We start from the raw sequence: 23,826 nt of genomic DNA, 5'->3' as shown, positions 1-23,826 counted from the left end.
CTCATGCTCACTGTCTGAGAAACTATGCAAACCTGCAGGACTCCAGAAGTTTCAGGGCCACTGATGAAATGGCCTCGAACTAAAATACTACTGAAGTAACCACTGCGGTCAAACTCTGTATTCTGTTTTACGAAGCACTTTTAGAAAATCCTCCTTGGACAAAACCAGCTGAAAATTTGTGGGGCTTTTAAAATGCCAATTGATTAAATTCACAAGTAAAGTTGTCTTAGAGAGCTTTCACTGAGATCACATCCCCTGCAATATACAAAACACCAAGCAACACTAAGTCCTTCAGAAATCTACTTCTCTTCTCTAAGGATTTCAGAGCTATTTCTGTTTCTGAGCAAGAATAAAATGCTTGACAGATACTCCTGAACTCTAGCAGGATAGAAATTGACTTATTTCCAAAATAAATGACAGTTATAAAAGAAGTCGCCTAGATGAACGTACCCACCAACCACGCTTACTCACATTATAAGCCAATGTCTATTTCACCTCATACCCATAATCACAATTACCCAATTAAAGTGTAATACAATAGAAATTATGTAAACAAGGGTAGTGATCTTGTCAAAATATTCCAATATGGTTACATCATGAGGTAACGCCTCATTTTTTCAGTTCAGAAATGAAAGATTACTGATTACTTATGGAATAATAATTAAAAAAAAAAAGAGAACAAGCAATTAAGCCCAAGATCATGATGTCTCGCACTTCTTGAAGTTTCTCCCTCATGTAACTGAAAGTGCCAATTACAATTGATTTTTCTATTATTCCAGCCTTAGTACTTTCAGCCAAGTGACAGCGAAAGGTGTTAATGGGACTTGAAAATATTAGTTCTTAAAAGTGTTGCCAATAGCCCGCATACAACTCCAATGGTTTCTCATTTCTAATAATAGCAATGCTCCTCATGTTAGTTCAGATGAAAACCTGCTTTGTCATCTCCGTAAGGGTGGGGATAAAGGGACAAACATATTTAAGCCAGAGATAATTCCCTAGAGCACTACCAAACAGAGGAAATCAACATTTAAGCTCCTTAAACTATCTAACCAGGCAAGCTATTACGATTTTTACTGAATTAAGAAGCTTCACACTTTTCCTCTTCCACACTGTTTTGGGGAACTGCACAGACTGACATTTTAGAACTGATGCAAAACTCCATTAGACCAAATCACTTTATGACCACCTATATAGGAAGAGCCATAGAATCACAGAATGGTTTGGATTGGAAGGGATCTTAAAGACCATCTAATTCCAACCCCCTGCCATGGGCAGGGACACCTCCCACCAGACCAGGTTGCCCAAAGCCCCATCCAGCCTGGGCTTGGACACCTCCAGGGATGGGGCATCCACAGCTTCTCTGGGCAGCCTGTGCCAGTGCCTCACCACCCTCTGAGGGAAGAATTTCTTCCTAACATCTAATCTAAACCTACCCTCTTTTAGTTTAAAGCCATTACTCCTTGTCCCATCCCTACACCCCCTGACAAAGAGTCCCTCCCCAGCTTTCATGTAGGCCTCCTTTAGGTACTGGAAGGCCGCTATGAAGTCCAGAGGGTTTAGATGTTAACTGTGTTTAGCAGTTTAGCAGTTAACTGTGTCCTGCATCTTTCAGGGTTGGAGGAACATGTACATTACAATGTACTACTGTTTCAGTAAGGCTAATTCATTATTATTCTAAAGCAAGTTAAAACAAGCTGCTAAGTCAATCTTTGTTCTTAAAGTCAGGATAATTTCCTTGGTTTTCCCCAAAAACAGCTCTCAGTGGTCTCAGCCATCAGAGTTTAACAAGAATAAAAGTTTGCTATACATCTTTTATAAATAAAAAGTAGTTTAACTGAAAGGTAATTTATCTGTGGTTGGTGAATTATCTTGACTGGTTGCAATAAATATCAACAAATCAGAGCTCATTTTACATTGCTTATTTTCAGTTGCAGACAAGAAAAAGTAACTTTTCCTACTTTGTCAAATTTCAAAAAGCTTCTCAACTGTCACTAGCTAGTGACTGCAAAGTCTCTCTGCTAAAACGAGAATTGAACTGTTGAAAATTTAGCTGCTGATAAATTCAGAGGGATGCCATCACTAAGAATCTCAAACCAGTTTAATAAGAAAAACATTGGAGAAGAAGCTGTCGAAAAATTGAGGAGCATGTTTATGCTTCCAGAGAGGCAATACTGACTGCAAACTCAATTGCGGGTTGTCAATTATAAATAAGCTCTGAAACTTCTTGTAAACTAAGTCTCACTGAAATCCTGTTTTGCCCCCATCTGAATTTAAGATAAAATTAAACAGCATAAGACACAGTTGTTAAGCACCAGCTGCCTTGCTGTGCCAAGGGCTGTACAGTTGCCACTGCACAGAAGTCAAGAACGGTGAAGGCAGCCACCTGAAAACACACGGGATGGACAAGGGCAACTCGTGTCCATCACAGCTTCATCGGAGGAGAAAACCAGCGCTGAGTGCTGAAGCAGTAAGTCGCGTGGGAACAGGCCACACTGAGTCTTGAATGGCAAAGGAGACATCTGATGAGTAAAAAAAAGGGAACAAGTGAAAAGACACAGAAAGGTCAACTAGAGAAACAGCTGTTGCAGCAGCACCCTGAACACCTACAGACAGAACGCATCGCCACGACCGCAAAAGTGAGTTCCAGTGGCCAAAAAGACGACAAGAAGTTGGGGAACAGCCTTTGCTAGGTAGGTAAATAAGAACGTGTCTGGCATCCAACAATGCGATTTGTGATGCAACTAAAATAAGACCTGCAGTAAGGGGAAAAAAAAAAAAATCCAACCAACTACCCAGTATTTTTTTCCTGACAGGAAGTGCGATCTTCCCCTGAAATTACTGATTACAAGGCCCTAATTCTAACCACATCAGAACTGGCCTGAATCTGCTGCGGTCTGCATATATGGATACAGTCAAAGGATGCAGGAAGCTGATTCTGAGAAACTAAGTTACATTTTAACCATATGATAACAGCACATGCAGAACCAGATCCTGCCTCGTCTTCGCACTTAAAAATGCAAACTTAAATATTTTGCTTAATTATATTGAATTCATAAAACTAGCAGTTATAGCAGGATTTTTTTCCAAGTTTTTAATGACCCAAAAATTGACGGTGATCTTGGCCATTTTAGGCAGTAGCAAACTACCCACGTCCACAAAAATCCACCAAATTAGGTTTTTTATTTTTTTCTAATCTCACTTCACTGTATGCTTTTAAATAAACAGTTACTCTGTGACAGAAAAAAAAGACCTACTGGCTGTCTGGCGTTCACCCTCCCTAAAGTTAGTTAGTACAGCCTTCATAGTTCAGGAAATACCGCATCCAGATATTCAGATAAATTTAGGCAGCCTAAAGACGCATGCAGTTCTCCCTATTGTCCTACTCTAATGCCAGTCCACCATACATTCCAATTAACTTTTCACTAATAAAGTGTTTTTGTTTTTTCAAAAAAAAGGAGATTTAAGTGTTTATAGAATACTGTATATGCATCAGTAGGCTTCAGGCAATCTGCATCTTCCTGCCAAGTGTGAAACAGTTCACAGGCATGCACGCAGTTTTCACAAGGTGATTTAGTTACCAAGTCACTCAAGTCACCATCAGAGCAGCCAAAAAAAGCACACTGAGAAGGACTCCTTCCAGTTTGTATGTCAGAAGAGTTTTCTTGTTTGCTTCTAAATTGCAAACACTGCTGTTGCCGTTCCAGAGCTGTCTGGTTGTTTAAATAACTCCTCCCCACAACTGCTGTTCAGGCAAGCAATCAAAGCCTGCCTACAACTTTGCTAGACGCCCCCAAAATTTTAAAAATTTGTTTTCTTGGAAGACACCAAGCCTGCAATGCTTCAAAGCATCTTGTCTACAAAGATTTTGTAATGAGAACAAGAAGTAGAACACGTCAGAACCCAGTCCTCCAGATACCAAGGCTAAGTATCATAACCAGTCATAACAAACACAAGCTTCAGGTTTTACCTCCAAAAGCCAATGGAATAAGTGGCACTGGTATAGCAGCGTGGATGATACGAGACAAGAATTTTCAAGTCCAAGACAATAAAGTGTCCTGAAATAGGCACACACAGCCATCACCAAACAGAACAAAAAGTCAGGTGTGAGGCACCAACCCAGAACATTCTATGACACCCTTAAAATAATCTCAATTGCAAGTATTAATGCTTGTACACATCATCCCTACCAGGGCTATTTCATGCAGACCACTAACTCCAACTATCCATCACATACCCCGCGTGCAAAAATAGGTCATGTATTTTTACATGTTTAAGTCACTTGGCAGATGTTACCCTCCTGGGGAGATTTGAGAGCTCATCACTCCACAGAGCCACATTTCTAATGCCCTGAAACTCTGATGCAAATTCAAAGCTTCAGTGTACTTCCTTAGCTATCGCTGAGGAAAGCAAAGCTAAATTTTCCAGGTGTCAGAAGGCAAGTCTTCATCCTGTAAGATGCTTAAGTTTTAAGACAATTTATTTTTGGACAAATAACCTTCACTGCAGGATCAAGCGATAAATTACAAAACACATAATGCACGTAACGTAGTCATCACGTTTGGGAAGCGTCTGTATGCCAGACACCTTGTTGACTGATTAAAAATAGAAAATCAATCCGTCTTTGGAGAGAAAACCAAGTACAGAGGAAAGCCTCGCTTAGTGCGACTGACACACAACGCGAGCCTCCCCCGTGGGCATCACCTTTTGGCACGGGAGCCCCTCCTGACCCACGCAGACCCTCAGACAGAGACTTGTCTCATAGCCGTCTGTCCGATTTTGGGCTGAGACCCCCGGGCAGGGAGATGCAGCTCACTTCTACCAACTGCCTACAGCCAGAAACTCCAGCCAGGGCAGAACTGCTCGGCTTAAGCCTTTGGAAGGGGAAAGAAAACGCGGAGCCTTGACTAAGCAAAGCCACCGCAGCGGGGCGGGTCGGAGGGGCTTCGGCGGGGGCCGGGCGGCGCATCCCCCCGGCGCGGCCTAGGCAGGCCTCCCGGCCAGGTGCGGCTCTCCCTCCCCGAGCCGCCGCCCCGCGGCCTCTCGCCGGGCAGGGTGAAGGGGCCCGGGAGGGCCCTGCCGGCTCCTGGCGGAGGAGAGGGGCGGAGGCAGGGCGCTAAGAGGGGCCCGGCGCTGGCCGGTGCGAGCAGCCGAGGCCCCCGCCGACAGCAGCCCCTCGTCCCCCGGGGACCGCGGCGCGGGGCTGCCCGCCCTGCCGTGCGGAGAGCCGCTCCCTGCCCTCCCGTCCCCCCCGCACCCCGGCGGGCCGGGGCAGGGCTCTTACCTCTGCTAACATTATTACCCCGCTGCGGCGTCTCCGCGGCTCTAGCCCCGCAGCATGGTGAAGGCCGGCGGCCGCGCGGAAAGCTCCCCCCACCCTGCGGCCAGGCGAGCCCCGGGCCGCCTCCCTCAGCGGCCGCCCGCCGCCCCCAGCCCCGCAGCCGCCCCGGTAGCTCGGCCCCGAGCGGCCGCCATCTTGCGAGGGCTCCGTGCGCCGCCGCCGCCCGCCCATGGGGGCCGCCCCCGGCCGGGCCCGATCCCTCCTCCGTTCCCTCCTTCCCTCCTTCACCAGCCCGCCGCTGTCCGTACCTGGGCAGGGGGGGCCATGGGCAGCCCGGCTCCCCCGCAGGGGCCCGGGGCAAGCCGGTGAATGCGGGGCCGGGCAGGGCGCAGGTCGGGCAGCGCCTTCGCGGCGGCGGGAGCCCGGCCTCGGCTGCTCCGGCCTCAAATAGTCGGCAGCCCAAGGGAGAAGTTGAGGGCAGGAGAACTTGAGGCGTTGTTTCCAAAAGCACTTTACAGTTTTTGTGCCCCGTCCCCGACGAGACGCGGTTCTACTTTTCCTCTGAGCTCTTCGGTGCCAAGCAGCAGTCGCTAATTTAAACGCTTTTACACATTTCTGACCGAACAGCACGACTTCTACTCCAGTAGGGCATGCAGCATTGCATGTCTTTTTCCTGCTCTAGATGTTACAAAGAAACCTCTATATGTTTGCTACCGATATTATTGTTAGGTAGCGGCATAAATTGTGGAACTGAAACACATCAGAACCTGCGCCTCACATACCGCCAGCCTAGTTCCTTCTGCTCATGTGAGAGCATACTCCAGCAGCTCAGTATTCAAATACATGTGAAGGTTCCTGTGTGAAATTTGTTGCTTTTCCATTAAACACTGTTCTGATGGTCTTTTTGGTTTTGTTTAACTAGGTTTCAGAGTTACTAAGTTAACTTCAGGTGCGCTAGCTTGATAGGAATAGAAATGAGATACGTGTTTGTTTTCTTCTGCATTGCCAGTAAGAGAAAATGCATACAAACGAAATAGTAATGATTACCAGAAAAGATGAAAGAAAAGCTGCAATACTACTATAATGTAGGGGGTAAAAAAAAAAAAAAGGAGAAAAGAAAAAAGAAACACTTCAATTACAGTTGCTTTTCTCACCAAGTAAAAGCAAAGGCCCTGTGTTGTTTATTGCAGAGGTGGAAAGGGGGACAGGGTGCTCTTACGGCTGCTGGGCTTTATAAAAGTTTTCACAGGGATTTTTAAATACTTAGCAGCTCAAGGTTGCCCACTTCTTGCTTTTATTCGTATTACCAAGTTTCAGTTTTACTCATACAGTGTTTTTCCCCTGCAGAGACCCAGCTGTTAGTCATGTGAATCAAACTTTCAAAAAAACAGTCTCCTGATATTCATTGTGGTTTATTTGCCTTTTCTAAATAATCCAAAATATTAACCTTTTAAAGTATTTTGTAGCTATGTACTTCTGAAATTCTTCTGCATGTTTAAATATTTGGTGTCAGCATTACTCTTCTTCAAGTGTATTCCTTAGAGAAAATCCAAATCTCACAGCACACAGAAATCTCTTTTCAGGAATATGTTTAACAATAACAGAACCATGCAATGGCCTTGCATATGATATTTCACCATCTTGATAAATTAAAAATTGTTCAAAACCATTGAGCAATGAGAGTTGTGAAATATCTACTTTATTGATTTGGTCCCCTGACATTTATTTACATGCAGAAATAAAGCATGCTGTAGATGCTTATTTGGAAGACACTTGCATACCTTACTATGGTTCTCTATTCACAGCTTTCATCACACTTCAATTCAGCCAAATAACGCCCTGTGCTCCAGTCTGTGGTAGAGGAAACCCCGAAGGGACTCATAATATAGCAGAGTGCTCAGTAAATCATCAGTTGTGTAATTATGCAAAAACACATTTAGGTATGAATAGAATTAAAATACTTAAAACACTTACTGTTTGCCATGTCACTTAGTCATAAATGCATTCTCTGGGCAAGGAACAGTGATAAGATAAATTACCTAGCTTATAAAATGTAAGGGGTAAACAGGATGTGAAAGTCTCATGACTTACATGAATATAAATAAATGATAGCTTTTCTGTAGTTGAACCAAGATGATGGTCTAGCAAAACAAAGTGTCTCTTACCCTTTATGTTTAAGCACATAAGGTGAGTTATTCAGAAGAAACATAACCCCATTTTAAAACTTACTGCAAAACTGTGTATGTCCTAAGTGTGGTAGATGCTAGAAGAGGACAATCTTATGCAAACCTCACAAAAATGTTACTGTTTGTTTTTCTAAAGGTTACAAGCTAAGAACAAATAATAGGAATGATATTGTTGCATGTAACACGTAGTTTGTTAATCTGTAAAACTCTGATGCTGTTATTTCAAACAGTTTGGGAGAGGGGACTAAGAAAATTCTTATATCACAAAGGTCTTTCTACTCCCTTACAAACATACTTTTGAAAAGGCGTATCAGTTTATGGGAAGAGACCTATCTCAGCCTTACAGTGCTGTTAATTTCTGGCATAACTTCATTCACAGTTTCTGTGAGGTCCTTCAACATATTTCCTTTCCTCAAAGAGGCATCAGCATCCCTTCAGCATCAGTTTCAAGCCTGGGTCACATCCCATCCCTTCCCTTTAGCAGCACCCTTTACCCCTACACCCCCCAAAAATAGATTTCCAGATCATGGTTTTACATCCCGCACTATCTATTATTTTTTTTTTCTGACCAAGATTTGGTTATAATTAATACTTTGTACTCTAATTTGAATTCACAGCTACTTCTGCTTGCTATTTGGCAGCCCAACAGCCTACTAGTCAGGGAAGCACCTTCCATTCTTGTGTTGCTGGAATAAACCTACCAACAGTGGTACTGAAAACTGTTCCCCGTTTTTACACATGTTGGCATAGCCTTAATATCGTTGCAAAATATTAATGGTATAGTCCATTGTTTTAACTTTAGGTTAGCACCATCAATTTCAAGAGGGAAAGGTAGCGTAATTGCAACAGCAGGAATGAGGCTGCGAAGAAGGACAGAACCACATAAAGGTAGACTCGAGGCAGAAGAGGAGAGCTGAGAGCAGCAGCTTGGAAAGAGGATATGAGACATTTCTTGAGAGAGTAGTCTGCTGGGAGTAGCAAAAAGGAGCAAGAGAAAAGGAAGCTGCCCAACACTGAGGCATTGAACAGTTACATTGTCTACTTCCATTCTTGGAATAAACTGAAAAAACATAGGTATGAATTATTTTCTTCTGGGGAGGAGAGTGTTTCTAAGTTAGTATGAGAAGGTCTGGAAACAAGGCTTCAGTGATGATTTCAAGGATTATCAGTAATACTTGGTGGGCCAGGAACACTTGACCACTTATTTGTTTTCCTGAGACTATCTTCAAGTGACAATAATGCTATTAAACTTGATGAGTCATCCGTAAGAGGCGTATTCCTCACGTTTTATCCTTGTGCATTCTTTACAGATATACCATGGGATCAGCATTGCAATGACCTTGCATACTTACCGGAAGGCTTTTAGCCACACGAGTACCATGCTCATCCAGGCAGAGCAGTACGCTCGTTATTTTTATTGTCACCTCCACAAACCTGCAAGCACTCTGCAAAGAAGTGTGTTATGGCAAGTATATTTATCTCTAATCAAATACAAACCTGGCAGAAAGACTGTGCTCCCAGTCACTCCTTAAAGTATTCAGAGAATTTTCTTTCTCATAGGACTATAAATGCTTAATTCAAGGAAGGAGTCAGAGGCAGTTGTACCTTAAGGCTAATGACTATAAAGGGTTATATTTATAAAACAGCTCCTACTTGTTGCCAAACTTCTTGGTGTTCTTTACATTGATTACAGTTTTCACTGACTATAAACCCAGCTAGTTCTTGTGATGTTCTGGATTCACATTTTGAAACCCCACTGCAGACACTGGAAACTGCATGCATATCTACCATGTGTGAATGCAGAATTAAAATCAGAAATAGAACAGGAGGAGATAGGGATACTACTGACAGTCTCTCCAGCTAGAAGTTTATAAAGGTTTTTGTAAAGTGTAACATAGTGAGTTCACTAAGTTGAAAGGCAAACTTGGAGACAAAAATATAATTGTGAGGGGGCGGATTTAACATATATGGAAGGGGCACAGGCAAGATTTAGAAATAAAAGAGCAACTCTGCTGACTTGCAGGGAAGCACAAAAGAACACAAATTATTTTCCAGTACTAAAAGGAGGGCAGTCCCACAACCTAAATAACTGCTAGCTCACCAGCTAATGAAAAATGAAATCAATGACCTAATTGCCATTAAGATACCCTCTGAAACAGCAGTAACCTGCATTTGGAGGGCAAAAGGATATGTCCTCTTGTCTTATACTAGAAGACAAATGAAGACCAAGGAAACGGGAAACAATAGCCAGCACTGGGGGAGGGACACAGTGCGTGAACAGACCGATTTACTTTACTAAGCAGCTTCATTAAAGTAGTTACAAGACTGTTCTAGGTTCATCAGCAAGCCTAAAGTTTTACACCTTTTGCTAAAGTCTACAATAGATCTTTCACAGCATCATTTCCATATACTATAAATTAGCTTTCATTGTCCACAATCAACTAATGTAAACCAAATTTTGGCTTTGCATAGCTTAGCCTGGCAGTATGGTTGGCATTTGCTTAGGGTTTTTTGGTTTGTGATTGGTTTTTGAGGGGAGAGAAGGTAGGACACAGGAGGTCTGAGGAGTGTTTTATTGTCATTAAACCTTTCGAGTGTTCAGTCTCACTGTTTAAAAGCAGTGCTGTATCTTTATGGTTGAATTCTATAAGAGCAAATGACTACACAGCAACATGATTGAAAGGGGAACTCAGAGTGTCTTCAATGCGTGAAATTTGAATATTCTGTTATTGCAGGATGTTGCCTATTCTAAGCTTTTTGCTGTGACCTGCCAGAAGTTTTGCTTCTGATCAGGCTCACAGCTCTACAACCTCCAGTTAAAGATCTTATTCACTTTCTGGTTTATCAGCATTTGCCTAGGTGCAGCACAGACAGAAAATGCAAGGGCGCGTGCAAAAGGGCCAATATAAACAATAGTATGTGAATATTGGGCAGTAAATAAATAATCACTGAAGAAGCATCACGTGTAGTTCCTGCTTCTTCTTTTGCAATATCTACCCATTGTTCAGGTTCTCAGAATTGTCTATTGGGGTCTGAAATTTCTTTTAAAGCCTTTGCTAGCCTACATTCCTTCATTGTAGTGAACTTTCTGCTATTCCAACAGTTGTCTCTGACTAAATCAGACACTGTTTGCCTTAGCAGCTTAATCCTAATTGTCCAAGCAACTGTTAGAATAAAGATAAACAATATTTCTTAATACAAAGGAAACTGTCTCAAAATTATACTGTTGTCTCTTTCAGAAGTCTATAATGACATGTCTAGAATCATCTCAGAATTTAATATAGAACTTAGTCATCAGCTGCTTAGCTTCTGGCCATTGATGTTCTGTGAAAACAGTGCACACAAACAGGAGGCTTCCGATGCTATTTGCACACTGCTGCTACAGAGGGAAGCAAAAAAAAAATCTTTAGAAAATTCACCTTAATTCATAAAACTCCTTTAGAAGCAACCAATACAATTGTTTGAGAGACACTAATTTGAACATAAAACTTAAATTGAATGCTTGTTCTGCAATATGTTAAATGAGCACATTCCCTCCTTTCAAGTGGGTCAGGAGTCATGAAAACATATCTCTGTGGTTTGAAGATATCTCTGTTGCTCTTCAAAGTATTTGCTATTACCTTGCTTGGCCTGATGACAACAACTACCTGTTGCAAAAGGGTTTAGATGGTTTCTCTTCTGATATTTGAACTCCTGAATGTGTCTGGCAGGTAGATCAGTCTAGATAAAGGCCCCACAGGTCTGAAAAGTATCTTCTCATGGTATCTTCTCAAACATGCATATGGCCAGTTTTGAAACACATTGCAAACAGAATTTGTGTATGTGAGGTTTTTGTTTTGTTTTGTTTTCAGTGCTGGAGACTCAGTTTACTTTTCTGGTAAGACGAATTCGTTTGTGTCATTATATCATGCTTATCTTTCCAGGCATTCAGGCGTATGTCACAATCAGATAGAGTTTGGGCCTGAATTTTCAGGTTACATACTGCTTTAATTGTGATTAAAGTGATACTGATACAGTGATAGTGTCCCAGTGATACTGAACTTTGCCAGTGACTCAAGATCAAAATGAAGGTATCTGATAGCATGGAGAATACCGTGGAGAACACAAAATGAGTTATATCTAAGACATTTAAGTGGAAACTGCCAGCTTTACATAAAACCAGATGAAGCTATAAATCTGAGAAGTCTGAGAAATCTGCCCAACTATACAGCAGTTAACACATGGCACGAGGAGTTCTTTAATTAGAAAATACATTTGAAAACTAAAAACTGAGTGGAGGATAAATATGCATTATCTTGGGGAGGACGAAGGGGTTTAGAACTGTCCTTAAAACTTTTTTCTTTTTACTTTAAGAGGTGTTTTCTGACTGTTGCCTCACAACCCTAGGTGTTCAGAGCCATTAGCCAGGCTTGAAGAATCACGACAATAGAAACGAAAGTTGTTCATATTTTCCCTGTTTCCTGAACATTTAAGAAGCAGTCAAGTCATATTTTCAGACTTTGCTGTGCAATCATAAAGGCTACAAACTCTTTTTAAAGGTTATTTCTACTTGCATTTAATAACATGGCTCCACAAACTCAAAGAAAGAAGCTAAATATTGTAAGTTTTGATAAATTTGTAGGACTTGGCAAATACCGTGAGGATACTCAAGGGCTTATCAGACTTGTTTTCCATTGTGCGTCACTGCTATTTGTGTCTTCTCTCTGGGTGAAGGAGTTTATTAGTATTGTGTATGCTCTCACAGCTGAAGCTCTCACTGCTCGGACCCTTGAGGTCACTTTGCAGATTGGCTTCATTCTTCTAGTCGTTTGTTTTGCTGCACACTTATGGCAGTTTCTTCATAACAAAGACTGATGCAAAAAATACCACAAAATGTAGAGATTTAATTTAATCATCAAAAAGAGCCTCAGGAAATCCAAATTCCCGAAATTGAAATGCTGCTGGTAATACATTAGCAAGAGGACAATACCAAGGAGTACCGTCATTACTTATTCGAATGACAGCATTTCCCTCAGTTCTGTTAAAGTCAGACCCAGAATATTTTCTCCTATGTAATTCACACCACAAGTTGGTTGCTGCTCCCCTGAAGGAGGGTTGAAAACTGGTCCTGCGTCAACTCCAAATGGTTTTTCATGTGGTACCAGGACTACCCGGTCCCTCCTTCACCAGAAAAACCTGTTCCTTGGGCACTCCTCTTCCTCATAGTTACATGCATAGTCAGAGAGGCCATTATGAAGAATCTTCCACTGGCTGTATTTTATATACAAAATGTGCCCTTGACTAAAGATCTTATACCTCTCGCTAGTGCTATGGTTTGTTTGGTTTATCATTGAGATCATGTTTTTCTCCTCGAGATTTTCACAAGATGTTTATTTATTTTATTTATTTTACCATTACTTTTGATTGTAACACTCCCTCTACAAGTTAGTAAACATACTGCAAGGCCACTGCAAGCTACTTAGGATTAAATAAGAGTCAAAGAGTTGTTATCTTCAACTCTTACTCAAATGTTGCCATTATTTCCTTTCCCTTTAACACTTAAGAGTGTCTCATCTATCAACCTGAGCCACCTCAGGGAGGTGTGGTGTGGAGCCTTCTCTTCTGTGTGGGTTTCTCCTTCACTTTACCATGAAGGCTAATTGCCACTTGTCCATTCTCATGATTTACATCCAGTTCCCAGAAAGACAGACAGGTTTACCCACTGTCTATTGTGAAAGAATTGGAACAAATGATTTCACTGCTGCTGCCATGACTTCAGCAATACACCTAAGGTCATGAAGTTAAGAACATAATCTGAGCTTTTACAGTGGTTCAAGTATTAATCCTTGCAGCAAAGGCATATCCTGAAGTAGAACGGTAAAATTCTCCATAGTAAATCCCAAAATTTCCTGATAATTTCCATTCTCTCTTGAAATAGATCCTCTTGAAATGCCAACTTGAAAAAGGATTTGTAAGCCTAAAATATGTTTCCTCTTTCCCTTCCTCCATGACGTCAGTTAGTTTAACAATGGCTATCTCATTTTTTCAGGCTAAGCACACAGTTCTGCAGGCTTATTTATGCCTCATATTACAAACAGTACAGATGCTGCAGTCAGAGTATAGTGTTGTGTTAAACTTACCATATGATCACATAGATTTTATTTGGAAACACTGAATACAAACATAACTTGACCCAGACTACTCTGGAGTCAAAGTTGAGATTGCAATGTTACAGACTAAGCTAAATTCATTTAAGCAGCTGTGCACAGGAGTCTGCAATGCAGCGTTGCACTGAAATTCAGATCTGCTTAGTCATCATACTGATAAGAGATGTTGGAATGATACAGATTGATTAACAGCTTTCTACAAACCTGTTTTTGCTAGATTCCTACAAGGATTACAATTTCACTTTTGAGAGATGAAATAGCTGCTGCCAGAAAAAAAGAAAAAAAAAAAGAAAAAAAAAAGAAAAAAAAGAAAAAAAAAGAAAAAAAAGCGCCCATTTTACTCCAAACTCAGAAGAATAAGGAAAGAAAGAGAGAAAAACTCAGAAGAAAAATTAAAAACTAAAAATAAAAAAAGTGTTCTGTCCTACTCTGATATGTGACTGATGTCTTAACACTGTTATTTTGAATTTTTTCATCTATTCAACTAAAAATTTGCCAGTTCAGAAAAATATTAGTTACATGAAGTTTTTCCTCAATGCAAGAGGCAGTTAAGAACTTACTTAATATCTGTAAGTGTTTCCAGATTTAAAACCCAAACAGCAGCTAGTTCTCTAATTAAAGCTCCAGAGTATCTGACAACAATGACAAAGAGCAAGGTTGGAACAGAGAATTTCCAGTAACAAAACATAAATCAACTGCATTAGATTTTTTTTTTTCCACTTTTCAGGAGCAGCCCTATAAACACATTTAGAAAAAAATCTCAGGAGAAAGAAACAAAATCAAGTTAGAATAATGTAACATAATTCTAAAATATATATTTTTTAACACAGTCCATCTACATCCAGCTGTGGAAAATAAACATCTGTCCTCCAAAGTCTCCTGGTATTCACCTGCAATCATTCATATGCTCTCTGCTCACTCACTGTCATTTTTTTGTTCTTCACCCTGTGATGAGTTCTTCACCCTTACCTAGACTTAAGCTCTCTTTACTTCTATTTCTCCCTTTTCATACTAGTAATATGCTTCCTTCCTATGTCTCCTCCAGTGTAGCAACGTTTCCTTATTCCTTCCAGAAATATCTCTCATTCCCACCGCTGAGCATGAATCCAGGCTCATGACTCCTGCTTGGCTCCTGGGGAGAGAACCATCCCAGGGGAGCGAGCAAGCTGCCAGGCCTTGTCCATCTTCTGGCTCTCCTTCAAGCCAAAGGGCTTCTATCTTTTTGAGGAGAGGTGCTCTGGGATAAGGCTGATGCTAGCTACCCAAAGCACTGCTGGATCTAATATGTCAGTCACTCTTGCTAATGGGGTCAGTAAATGCCATCTACGCATCTTTAACCTGTATAGCTTTTTCATAATACGAAGTAGCTTTAATTAGACATGCCAAATATATGATACACTTCATCACTAAAGCAGGTCCTGTGGCTGGTTTTCTTTTTGTACCGAAAGCCACTGTCTGTGGAGTCATGTGTCTAAGCTGTGCAATGACAAAAGATTCTGCTTTAGGCAAGCAAGTTTTCTTCCTTCCTCTTGACACAGAATTGCTTACGCATGTGAATCCTAAAGCCATAGGAAACCAGGGAAGGTCAGAAGATACATCTCTGTTTTGTGATACAGAAATCCCTTTGAACAAAAATTTCTTTGCTACTCCTAAAGCTTTGAGTTTTCAAAACCTTTGTATCTGTTAAATTTACTACTGGAATAACTTCTGCAATTGTTTTCCAAGCAGAACTGAAAGAAATGTGTTTAAGCATCTGTAGGGTTGTGACAAAAACATATTTAGACATCATCTTCCTATTGATTGGGATTGGATAGCTCTATTTCCATCAGTGCTCCAGAAGCACATTGGTATTTCAAAGGACAATCCATTAGTATTCTTCTGAGAAATCTGGAGATTTCCAGAACTCAGAAGTCTTCTTTATTACTTCAGCATTCTGTACCCAAAACCAACTATAGACACACAGAGCTGTGTTTCCGCAAGACATTTATTTCTGAGATAATAAAGAAAGATACCTGTCTTCTCTTACCTCAGGTAAGAGTTGTGAATAGAGTTGCATTAATTCATAGAGATGCACATAGCTGATACTGGGATAGTTATACAGAAGCTGTTGTATTTTTGTAACCCCCTTTTTAATCTTTGCATTGGGTAGAGCTCAATTGTGGAATGAATTACAATGAATTGGAATGAGTCTGAAATGAATTGGATTGCTGCACACTAGCTAGAGAGAGCAGAATTATATCTGTTCCCACAGAACATTTTCTTTTTTTTTTTTCCTTTGTACTTACTATTCTTGTCATGTATGTAAAGTACACAGGTGCTGATTAAAAGATTGCAAAAGGGACGTGGAAAAAATCTTTTTAAACATACAGAATGAAATAGTTTGAGTGGCACTTTGTGATTTGTTTTCCAATTAGGAATGACATTTAATTTTCAGAGTTGAACTGTTTTTAAGATAACATTTTGTTGGCTCAGCTGCGTATGCCTACTCCTGTGATTGCCAACTACAATTTTCAGGAGTTTAGGCACAGGGTAGGCTAACTGCTCCCAGTTTTAATGTGTAAGACAATACTTACTGTTGTGAGTGACACAACCCCAAAATTATTCATGCTTCCAATTTTTATATATGTATAGATTATTGAAGATGCTGTAGGTTTTAGCTCTTCACTGACTTCACAGATATTTGGGATAGGTCTTCCCCTCGAAGAAGGAGGGAAAACACAGCTTGTTATGCAGATCATAAATTGTCTGCAGGTCAGTATCGAGGTGTGTAGGCATCAGCACTGATTTGACAGTTTTGTCATTAAAATCCACTGGTCAGACTAATACAATGTACTTTCCTTATGATAAATATTTGTAAGTTGTTTCGTAAATAAAAAGAAAACTGTCATAAGGAAAATATAACTTTAAAAAGTACCCCAACTGTATGAAACATTTCACAGAAACAAGTGAAACTACATCCCTCTTGTTAACACCTTGCAAATAAGAGGCCTGCAGCGAAGGCTACATGCTCACATTAACCTGACACTGTCTTCCCGTGCACCCAATTGCTCACTTTCATCGTCTTCCTTGTGCTGGTACAACCACTGAGGCTTTTAACAGGGTGCAGTCAGGCAAGTTTGGGAGCACAGGCCACCCTTTTGACAGCAGCATGCATTTCATCATGTTAAACTGATGGCATAATGATGACCTCATTCTGCAAAACTGTCAGTTCAACTCTGGCATCTTAAAAGACTGCACATTTTAAACTTGTTGTAACTATAATCATGTACAAGATACTAAGGACAAAACGGGATGCTGATGGAAAATAAATTTATTTCCACTTAAATATGATACAGCTGGTAGTAGTACTGAAGGTAAACTGTGATGAGGGGATTGGTATGTTGTATACGTGCTTCTTATCCAATATCAAAAATAGGTGTGCCACAAAGTAAAGGACAAAGGACAAGGAACCAGATGACTTCCTGTTTTGCTTTCAGAAAATATTTACTTCAAAATGCTTGAATGTCTTTAAAAATGCTTTAGATTAACTTTTTGGATTAAATCAAAACAGTAATTATGATTCCATGAGTTATTCCATGAGGCTTTGATCCCTGACATGCTGTATCATGTTAGTGTTCGTTACAGACCACCATGATGTTACCTGGCAAACAAGGAGTCTTTTATTATGCTAGGACTTGCACATAATCAAACCATCTTACTAGGACTGTAAAATAACCTTTTTTCCTATATAAGCTTAATGCTATATTTCAACTTTGTTTCTCATAAGCTGCAGGGAATTTTTCCAAACCAAATTGTAAGCTGTTCTTTATGTTCCTGCTGATGTATAGCATGCAGATTACTGATGGTTTGTTTTAAATTGTATTTTTAGATTGAGTTTTATATGGTACCAAAGGTGTGTGTATGGATACATGTATATGGGTATGAGTATGCATGCATCCACACATGCATGTTTATCTCTCTGTTTTTCATTAATACCTTTGAGCCCTTTGGCTAATTCCAACCAAATTAACTTAGGACTAGAGTTCTAAAAATAAATATGTTTCTACAAGGCTTGGAAAATGGCCAAGTAAAGAAGAAAATCTCATCAGTGTCCTGATTAAAGGAAAGGTTGTAGTGTAAGTGCACATGTTATTCAACGGTAGAGAATCTTCCCGGAGGGGCAACCTGTATAAATGTCTCGGATGTTGGAAAAAAGGCGCTTTCTTGGTCTATGTCTAAATTGTATGGTGCGTGTTGTGATACATTCAATGTTCACAGCCGTCTGGTTTTATGTCTTCTTTCTTTACCAACCCTAGGAGTATTTCTGAGTCCTCCATTCAGATGCAACATTTTACGTTAAAGACCTAAGTCCCCAGAATACTCAACTTCACAAAACTATTTGTTGAGTTTTAAAGGATACCTGGTGCTTGCATCCAGCCTGTGTAGCTCTTTGTCAGCAGAAAGATTTGCTTCTCACACCATTTTCAACTGTGAAGTCACAGGCCAATCTACACGGACTAGCAGAGACCTAGTGCTGCCTTCAAAAGTCTCAAATGCACCAGAGCGCATAGCTTACAGGAACTGAAAGTGCATCAAATTCTACAGGATGTGCTCCACCTGACATTTTACAACTTCTTTTTTTTTTTTTTTCATTTGTCTGACACTTCCAAGCAAAATATTATACTGCAGTATAAAAGTTTGTTCTGTCTCACGAGTCTCACAAGTCTCAGGAACTTTTGTCAAAGTTCTTAAATTTACTTATTCTTATGTGATCTTTGCTTAAAAAACAACAACAACAACAAAAAAGACAAGACATAAGCATCTTAATTTTGTGCTTGAAGATAAAACTTTGAAAATGTGATACAATGACCAAGAAGTAAATCAAAGGAAATAAAAAAAGGAAAACACATGAAAAATCTCGGATTGTAGACCAGTCTTATGGTTTTGAGTCATGATTTTGAATGTCCTTGTATTGTCCTTGCATATTAACATTGTCCAGTATCTTAACTGGACAAAGAAGTCAAAAGAGGCATGCAGAACACCCATGGGAGTGGCAGTAATACCGTTACATGCTACTTTTAGATATTGTTGCTTCCTGTAGCCTATGAAAGGTGCATATTAGCATATTACTGTAATAACTCTACAATAAAAATGTTTTAAGTTGTAATGTGGCCTTCTCTAGTTATTCTGTATACAAATATATTGAGAATGTGTGATGAAGAAATAAAATTTTCTTCACTGTGAAACTATTTAGTGTAGAAAGTGGGAGAAGAGTTTGGCTTATTGTTGTTCTTATTTTAATTGACAAGCATTTGATTTGGCAATAGATTTTCCAGGTTCTAAAGGACTAAGAAAAGATAGGACCAACTATTTACCTCTTTTACATTTATTATGGAGGACATTTTAGGAAATAATCATCATCCCCGTACCAAAATGTCACTTTAAAGGTAAACTGCAGTCAAAAATAAGTGGATTAGGTCACTTTTGTGCCTATAGTCATGTACCTATATAAGAATTTTAAAACTTCTGTGGAGTTACTGGGGGATGCTGGCATTTCTAAAGTATTTTACTGTAGAATCGCATACAGAAGACCACCAATGATACATAAATCAGAGTTCAAATCAAAACTTCAAGGATTCTTGAATGTATTTCACAGTGCAATCATAAAAACATATTTATTGACATGCTGTATTATAACTAAATTCACAATGGAGAAAAGTTACCCTACTAAAGATACAGCTAGCTGCAATTTCACTTAATGTATGAGTTTCAAGATAAAGTTATCTTGTCTTAAAAACTTTGAATCACAAAACTTAATATTCTTGATATTTTTGATAAAGAACACCTTTCAAACCATAGTTATAAATGATAAGCAGCAAAATAAGCTGCCCTAAAAGCAGTGGAAATGAAAATGTTTGGTTTCTTCTGGACTTATGACCTAGTCCTGCATATTATGCTCTCTCAGTAAGCTCATGTTGCCCTAGGTTCCTATAGCACACCCACTGCAGAACTGTGGTCTTCTCCAAGACCTTTGCTAACCTCCTCTGCATCAATATCACACAAAATCCACCATCATTTGCAAACATAGCCGAAACACCCAGCATATCCTAAATCTCTCTTATTTTACCTGCTGGCTGTGCAGACTAGCATTTATGTACTGTACCAGATGAAGCACCTGGTATGACTAGCGCAGTTACACATCCTGACTGGGTGGCCAGTGTACATAGATCAGCCAAGCAGCTTCTGTTACATAGGAAAAATGTCTGCATTCTTCACATCTTCTTCTTATTATTATTATTTTCTCTTTAAGGAATCATTACTAGCATCTGTCTTCTCTCTCTAGGCGTCTCTTTTTTTTTTTTTTCCACTAAACTTGAGTACATATACCAACTGTGAAACCTCAGTGCTTTTGCTGTAGTTGCTGCTGCTAGATGCAAATTACCAGAAGGGGAGCTTACAGAAGCAGGACAATTTCATAACCCTCCTTTTCTGAGGAAAGCACAGAAAAAAAGAGCCAAAATCAAGTTTAAAAAAGTCAAATTACCTTTTGACTCTCTTCAGCATTTTCTCATACTGTTTTATATAGAAAACATGAACAATTATATCCACATAATTCTGAGCATATTTTATTTAAAATTCATTCATTTCAGCATAATGTGTTGGTTCCCAAAGTGATACTGGGTTACTTTTATGATTCTGAATTAGTACAAAATTGGAAGACCAACAAATGCTGAAGAAGAATAAGCCTCTGAATCAATATTTCTAATGTGAAGTCAGATCATATTCCCTGGATATGTATTCAGGGATGACCCGTTAATGTATGGCTCTAAGGATGTAATACAATAGACTTGCCTTTTCCACAGTAATGCAGGACCTGGATTTAGAGTACAGGGTGTCAGTGAGGAGCATTTCACTTGTGAGGCTCATTCTACATTGTCTCTGTCATCCAATTATAATTATGTTTATTCATGAAAATCTGTAGTGTTTTCTGCAGCTCTCCCAATCTTCTAACGTTAGTGCAGAAATACCTTAAGATTCTTTATTTTGCCAACTTTATAACAATCCATCTGAATGTCCTTTCTTAATCATATTATCTTCTTTCTCTTTCCCATACAACCCCCAGGAGATCTAATTTAATACATTATATCTTCCACAGTGACGGCTCTACCTTTATGCTTAGCTTAGGAACTGACTAAAAATTAAAAATAAAAACCTGTGCAATCAAATGTGGAAGCTTCAAATAGGTGTATAAATTCACAAAATTATTTAAAAGTCAGAAAGTATACCTAGTAGAGTTGCTGTTAAACTGATAACAATGACAAAATAACACAATTATTATAAATTTTGTGACAAAATGTTTTCAAGATTGATATCTTTTATTCGTTACTAGAATTGCTTGGTAAGAACTCTCTTAAAGCCTGAAAATTGCATTCTCTGCTGCAAGGCAGATAATAACTAACAGGAAAGAAGTGATATTTTCTCTACAGTCTTTGTCCCATCTGGTCTTGCTAATGTTTACAAATATACCTATGTTCAATTATCTTTTTAGGATAATTCTCTTCCTGAAAGGATGTCACAGGCTCTCTGGTTCTTTAATTATATCAGATAAGCATTTCAAGGGAATATTTTTAGTTACATTTTTTTCAGCAAGATAACTGTAATTCTGCAACCAGGGCAGTTCTCCTGGTGAATGCAGGCAGAAGCTCCAAGCCTGGGCCCTGAGAGCCCTAAGAGGTGCAATGGCCGCAAGAAGCCTCACCTGGGACCTTCACCCACATGGCCACTGCTACTGGCCCAGACCTCCATTTCAGCTCTTGCCCAGGCTATTGATTTCTCTGCCTGAGCTATACTGCAAGTATACTTGTTTTCAGCCCTGTTTGTTGAGGTGGCGTTTGTTTGTTTTTACGGCTCTGCTTGCCTTGCTGTGGTGTGGTGGGACCAAGCCCTGTGGGTGAAGCCCTGCCTGTGCTGTACTCATCCCCAGCTCCCCTTGCTCCTGGGGCAGCCCTGCTATTGCTGCTCTTTGACAGCTTACAGCTCGGTCTGCTGACTACCATAACTTCCTGGCTTGGATTTTATTCTTTATTAGAATACAAAGTCCACCTATAAAAGGAGAAGGTAGTAAGTCCTCCATCATATCACTTAAAAATAGGAAGAGGGGCATGCTTCTAATTCTGGAAGAGTATTGGGAGTTTTCTGCTTATCTGAGAAGTTGCTGATATATACACAAGTCTTAGTAGACTTAGCCAATTACTTTTCTTTCCTGACTTAGTAACAATTAGTCATCTTTTTATTTAAGAATCAGCTTAATATTACTGAGCGTTGGTTTTTTTCAAGCCTATTATACTGAACAAACTGGAAAGTATTTGGCAGTGGAGGGATTACATAATGTACAACTTCTATATGCCAGAAACAACAAATGTTCATTTTGGCCTGCTGATTTTATTAAGTGTATAACACTAAAGGAAAAACTCGGCATAACTTTGTCTTGTCTCTTATTTGAAAATTAAGTCCTGTGTCATTGACTGTAATGGATGCAGAGTTATGCCAAAAACATCAGTTCTCCCTGCGTGCTACCAAACCATTTCTCCTGAAGCCTTCTTGCTTGACACCTCAGAACAGAGCTAATAAAACAAACTCCCTACCTAGAAGTCTGCGACTAATTTATTGCCTGATCTAAATTTCCACAGGAGCATGCAAGAAAGGTGGGGGGAAGGGAGCAGTGTGAGTAAAATAAGCAAGACCTTGCCTTGCTAGGAGAATCGAAGGTACTGGATGCTTCTTTGTGTTTTAAAAGGTCTTGGGTGTTTTGTCACTCATTGACAAATGATGTTGGCTTTATACTGTGGCTGTGAATTGTACTGCTGATTTGTTTACTATGTGGAATTCAGCATGAAGTGCTGGAAAACACAGGGCACTGTTTTGTTGTGGAATATGCTAGAACACATGATGAATTTTCCGTTTCAGTAAAGCAAGTGAAATGGCTGAACCTAATAGTCCGAGAGTGGAGCGCTGCTTCCTGCGCAAGGGCCTCGTAGGTGCCAAGGACATTTTGGGTTAGCAAAACTAATTCCTATCAAAGAAGGGTCAACTCTGGCATGAAACCTAAAGGTTGAAAGACCTGGGAAATGTGGAAGGAATTACTTCATGGGGAGCAGCTGAGAAATGCAGCTGCATGTCCAAGAAGTATAAGCTACAAGGTGTTTTACACATCTGATCTCCACCGAAGCGTGCAAGTCCGGATCACAGTGTTTTATTTGTTTGCTTTGTGGAGCGATTCTGAACCCATGAAATGCCAGGCGAGGGCCGGGAGACACGATTGCTCCGTTCCTAAGAAATCTGTCTTAATTATTGCTAAGCGCCCTCCTTAAAGGCCGGGCTCCCGGCTGCCGGCCGAGGCCGGGCTGCGGCCTCCGCCAGCACCACCTAGCGCCGAGGCGCGGCGCGACCGCGGGGGCCCGGCCTCAGGCCTGGCCTTCGCAGCCGGGCTGCGAGGCCTCGGCACCGCGGCCCTCTCCTCCTCCAGCACGGGGTCAGCTTTATCGGGTGATAACGCTGAAGTCGAGCACACCTTGTTGACTGGTGACTGGAGAAGCAGAGCTGGGCTTGCGAAGCTAGATGGAAGAACCTCTGCCCTTAAGCAAAGACTTTACCCGAGCTAATCCTGCGTCTCTGTCTATATTTACAAAATAAATAAATAAATACTAGTGATAATGAAACCCAGCAAACACTTCCAAATGTGTGAAAAAGACTACCTGCTAGCATGTGGCAAAGTCTATTCAATGTTACCAGGTTAATACAAAACTAAGAGGACTGAAAGGAAAGGAATGCGTATGAGGGAGGCAGGAAGAGCTTAAAAGCAGAGTGGGCTTAAAGTAGAGAAGCCATCCATTATAACTCTGTAACTACAGCTTGATAAACGATAATTACATGATATAGGTGGAACTGCACAGTTTCCCTGTGCTGTTAGCCCTCAATCCTTCAACCTTGAAAGTAGATGCAACTTTTTGAACATCTGAGGGCTTGTAGTGAACTTTGTGCATTCTTTTTACTGCTTTAATATTGATTACATGACAAGTCTTCACAAACAATGATCACTGATACAGCAGCAGTGACAGCATGTCTTATGCTAGTGCTTCTGAAATGCTGGTGACGGACATAATGCTGCACAACTGCTTTCTAACAGGAATTAACACAGTTATAACAAGTCAGCTACTGTACAAAATAGTTTACAAGT

The 23,826-nt window shown here is 40.3% G+C and overlaps 1 protein-coding gene across 7 annotated transcripts in view; it reads right to left on the bottom strand.

The window, feature by feature from the left end:
* SNX13 (sorting nexin 13) overlaps positions 1-6,147 on the bottom strand; it is a 68,889-nt gene extending 62,742 nt beyond the window's left edge. For 5 of the 7 annotated variants that reach the window (XR_014579434.1, XR_014579435.1, XM_083823557.1 and 2 more), the window contains exon 1: positions 5,282-5,505. Coding sequence is in view for 4 of the 7 variants with exons in the window: in XM_083823557.1 (XP_083679683.1) it covers positions 5,282-5,293 (12 nt within the window). In the remaining 3 variants the exon portion in view is untranslated. Of the gene's footprint in view, positions 1-5,281; positions 5,506-5,586 lie in introns of those variants that run through there. The other 2 variants (XM_083823561.1, XM_083823562.1) reach the window with 2 other exon arrangements.
* Between the last annotated feature and the right edge of the window lie 17,679 nt (positions 6,148-23,826).

This window comes from Anser anser (assembly GCF_964211835.1).
Source record: "Anser anser genome assembly, chromosome: 2".
Classification (NCBI taxonomy): domain Eukaryota; kingdom Metazoa; phylum Chordata; class Aves; order Anseriformes; family Anatidae; genus Anser; species Anser anser.
This window is presented reverse-complemented; position numbering and strand designations above follow the sequence as displayed.